The following is a 3,832-nucleotide window of genomic DNA, read 5'->3' as shown; positions in this document are numbered from 1 at the left end:
CATGTCCTTAACTAGTTTTTTTTTTTTTTTTTTTTTACAACCAACCATTAGAACAAAAATTAAGAACTTAAGAGTCATCAATAAGTTGTAGCCAAATAATTGAAAATTTGATGAATATAGAGTATCATAATACATCGACAATAGCGAGAAATAAAAATTTGCCACCAAAAAACAAATGTATACATCACATAAAATGATACTGGTAATTAAAAAAAAAACTTAATACATCATTTGTCTTCTAAATTTATTCAAAAAGTTTTGATTAGCCGTCTAAGCTTTTAAAGTGTTCCAATAACCTTTTCAACTCTTGTTTAAATATAATCAAATAATCATTTTCTTTATTAAAAAAAATCAAATAATCATTCAATTGTAAAAATGTAAGTTGTATGTGAAAAGTTTGTTTTGCGAGTCTTGAAATATCATTACGTCATTCATAGAATAAATTAAAATATTTCTTACTTGTAAAACTTGTCATCTGTGATATTACAATCTTATACCCTGATTTTAGTCGTTTTATTTTTCCAAGGCATGTGCAACGGATGTGGACAACTTACACTTTTACATAACCTAATGATTATAAATTGACTACAATTATATATGCTAGTTAAAAGGGTTATCAGAACATTTTAAACAAATTGATAGAGCTATCAAAATAACTATAAAAGTTTAGCGATGAATCAAACTTTTTTAACTAAATTCAAGAAACAAAATGATGTATTAAGAAATAAAAAACAATCACTATTAATTAAAACTCATGGAAACTTACACACAAGAAGTTATTTTGTAATACATTAAACTTCCATTACAAAGTGTGAGGTTTTTGTATCATTTGAAAATTCAAACTCATGCAAACTTAAATGAATTGTGGTTTTCACCTCGTCAGTTTGGTCTATAACAGTTAGATCTAAACTTATCATCTCAAGATTTAGATCTAATAAGTTCGGATCTAACGGTAACTCACCAAATTCTGAGATGAAAAATACAGCTTATAGGAAACGAAGAGATTTCTATGATTTAAAAAAATTGGAAACCGCGTTCTTAACAAATTGAGGGACTCCAAAATTATAAGACGGACCGGGTGGTTTCTTTTCTTCTCTTATCATTTCAACGGAGCTTACACTTACTATCTCAGCGACCCCAATTTTCTTCCTGAGTAAATTTGCAACTTCTGCAGCATCTATCCCATCTCCTACTATCTCCATCCTGCTCTTGTCATTACCTATGAATCTAGCTGATTCAACCCCTAAAATGCCAACTGCAATCTTCAAAGCTTTAGATTGGGACTTTTGGTCAAACAGGCCAACCTTTAACACAATCTTTTTCTGCAATTCAACAACTACAGAGTCAGAAAAACTTGTAATTCCATGTTTTCTTTTAGTTAAAAATGGCGATCTTTTAGTTTAACATAGAAAATTGATTGTTAACCGTCTTAAAATTCAAATTCAAAGAGTTAAAATTGTTTATGGAACCAAATTTTTCATTTTCCAAAATCATGATTTGCGGAGCTTTTATCTTTAAAGATTCACTTTCTCTCTCCTCAGTGAAAACACGTAAGGAGATGTTTGGTTGTTCTTTTTCATGCTCATGTTTGCCTTTTCATTTCAAAATGGGAGTTTTAGATGTTTGGTTAATGACCTCATGCTTTTTACAAGAACTTGTAATCCCTACTTTTTGGAAAAGCAGCAAAACATAAGGCTAACAGAAAACCGTAGGTAAATCACTTAAAATTTAAAAAGTTGAAGTATTAAAGTTGCTTAAAATATGATCAAGCACTGTTTGACAAATTGTTAGCTGATTGAAAACGCTCATAAAACCAGTTTTTTCAAAATTCTCTAATTTTAGCTCAAAAAGCTTTACCAAACAGGGACCAAGTCTTTGAAAATTTCAATTTTGAAATCGTGAAGACTCATTTTAATTTTGAGGTGGTTAGCATCAGTCCTGTTTCGGAAAAAAAAAAAAGAGTTTCACAACTATGATTTGACAAAACATGAAAGAATAGGGATTTTTTTTACTTCACCCTAAAACTAATTACATCTTAGGGGGTGTTTGGTTGCTCATTTTCATGCTAATGTTTGCTTTTTCACTTCAAAAAGAAAAGTTTTAGGTTTTTTGTTAGTGACCTTCTTTTGCCTGACCACCTGTTTGTTTTTTACGCCTGAAAAACAGTCTTTTACAAAAGCAAAGAATCTATGTTTTTTGGAAATACAGCTTTTTCCAACAGTAAACAGCAACAACAAATAACAACAGCAAGCCGTAACACCAAACAGCAAACAACAACAGCAAACAATAATCTACATCTTTTCTACAATTCTACAACTAGTTGTTTGACAACACCTGAAAAATTAACAGTTTTTATTTTGCTAAAAACTAGGATATTTTACGAACTCAAATTGAAAATTCTAATAACGAATAATATACATACCTTGTTTGACTTTGCTGTAGTATATGCAACAGTATTATAGCGATAGGTTGAAGTTGAAGCCATGGATTCAAAGAGGTACTGATATGAGTTTGAGTTGAAACTGGTAAGGCGTTTGAGGCACCTCCTCCTATTTATAGAGGCAGATAATTTTTTCTTCAATGAAAGAAAAACTAAATAAGGAACCCCACAAGGAAAGAATAGAGAAAAGTTGAGGCAATAGGCTGGTTTCACATGTAGAAATATATATAATAGCAAAGTGGTAATCAAGTGGAGTTTCCAAGGCAATGCCCTACTTAACTTGTTTTTGTTTTATTCTCATGGAGACTTCTTCATTTATTATTAGATAATTAAGTTTTTTTAGTAGTTTTTTAGGAGGCCACCTAATAATGATCTTATCTAGATCGGTGTAGTAATTTAGATGTTTATATATATGTATATATTTTATGATACCCTATAGAATAGTTTCTAGAATATTTCTAATAAGTGGATCAATATTGACCATTTAGTAAGGCAGTAGAAGGACAGTCATTAAATTGCAGGAGGCGGTTACGAGGGACACCTACCAAATGATAGAGCTACGTGGATCAATATTCATCGTTCAGCTATGAATTAGTACGATGAAGGAAAGAGAGTCTTTGGATCGTGTAAGGACGCTTGCTATATGACAGGGTGCAACACCTGACGTCATACAAATCTAAACGCTTCAGGGCCAATTCGATGATTACACTTGTTCGGTGAGTCAACAGAGAACACACTCCCCATGTTACAACCACCCATGGGAACTATTATATATACACAGGGGAGCACTATATAAACATCATAGTATTTATATTGTCTTCAACCTTCCTCAAATCTTTGTTAACTTTAAATATCGGAGCGGATTCGCTCGACGTTGGACCCTCTCTAACCAGTTGTTACCTCCTTTCAGGTTACTCGAGAAGATGCTAAAAGGCGGTGCATATTGGTAGACATCAATTGGTGCAATGAGCGTGCACGAACATGTCCTCCCAACAAGCAATGGTTCCGATTACTGATCTGGTCCATGGAGCTACAACTAGCAGACCTCTGGGACCTATAATCTACAAAGGAGTGGTGGAATCTCAGACGGATTTTCTACATGTCTCCCATGACCAACGCCACCAAGGACCCATGGACTCCAGCATCAGCAATTCCTCGACGCGATTAGCAGAAAATTCAGCCGTAATGTCCCCCACGTTCAACAGGATGTGGATAGCATTAGGGCAGAGAATGCAGAGAGATGGACTATATGAAGGAAAAGCTGTGGGTGGCGGAGGAGGCCATACGACGAGCTAATCGAGAGAATACTTGTTCCACCAGACAACATTCCCTTCGACATTCCAACCACTATTTGAGAAGCCCGTCATATGGTGCGAGACAACGTTCTAGGAC

The 3,832-nt window shown here is 33.8% G+C and overlaps 1 protein-coding gene across 1 annotated transcript; it reads right to left on the bottom strand.

Annotated features, from left to right (window-relative positions):
- Positions 1 to 700: 700 nt before the first annotated feature.
- LOC136230396 (heavy metal-associated isoprenylated plant protein 41-like) lies at positions 701 to 2,614 on the bottom strand. Its single transcript, XM_066019463.1, has 2 exons — positions 2,423 to 2,614; positions 701 to 1,322 (listed from the first exon to the last, which is right to left on the bottom strand). Exons 1-2 carry the CDS (start codon positions 2,483 to 2,485, stop codon positions 1,008 to 1,010), a joined length of 378 nt encoding a protein of 125 aa, XP_065875535.1. The 5' UTR covers positions 2,486 to 2,614; the 3' UTR covers positions 701 to 1,007.
- Between the last annotated feature and the right edge of the window lie 1,218 nt (positions 2,615 to 3,832).

The sequence above is a fragment of the Euphorbia lathyris genome, chromosome 5, assembly GCF_963576675.1.
Source record: "Euphorbia lathyris chromosome 5, ddEupLath1.1, whole genome shotgun sequence".
In the NCBI taxonomy this organism is placed as follows: Eukaryota; Viridiplantae; Streptophyta; class Magnoliopsida; order Malpighiales; family Euphorbiaceae; genus Euphorbia; species Euphorbia lathyris.
The sequence above is the reverse complement of the archived record's forward strand: the minus strand, read 5'-3'. Positions and strand labels throughout refer to the sequence as shown.

Coding starts and splice junctions, on each gene's coding strand:
- LOC136230396 (XM_066019463.1), bottom strand. CDS start 2,485: ATGGCTTCAACTTCAACCTATCGCTATAATACTGTTGCATATACTACA. Junction 1,323..2,422: donor CTACAGCAAAGTCAAACAAG/GTATGTATATTA, acceptor GTTGAATTGCAG/AAAAAGATTGTGTTAAAGGT.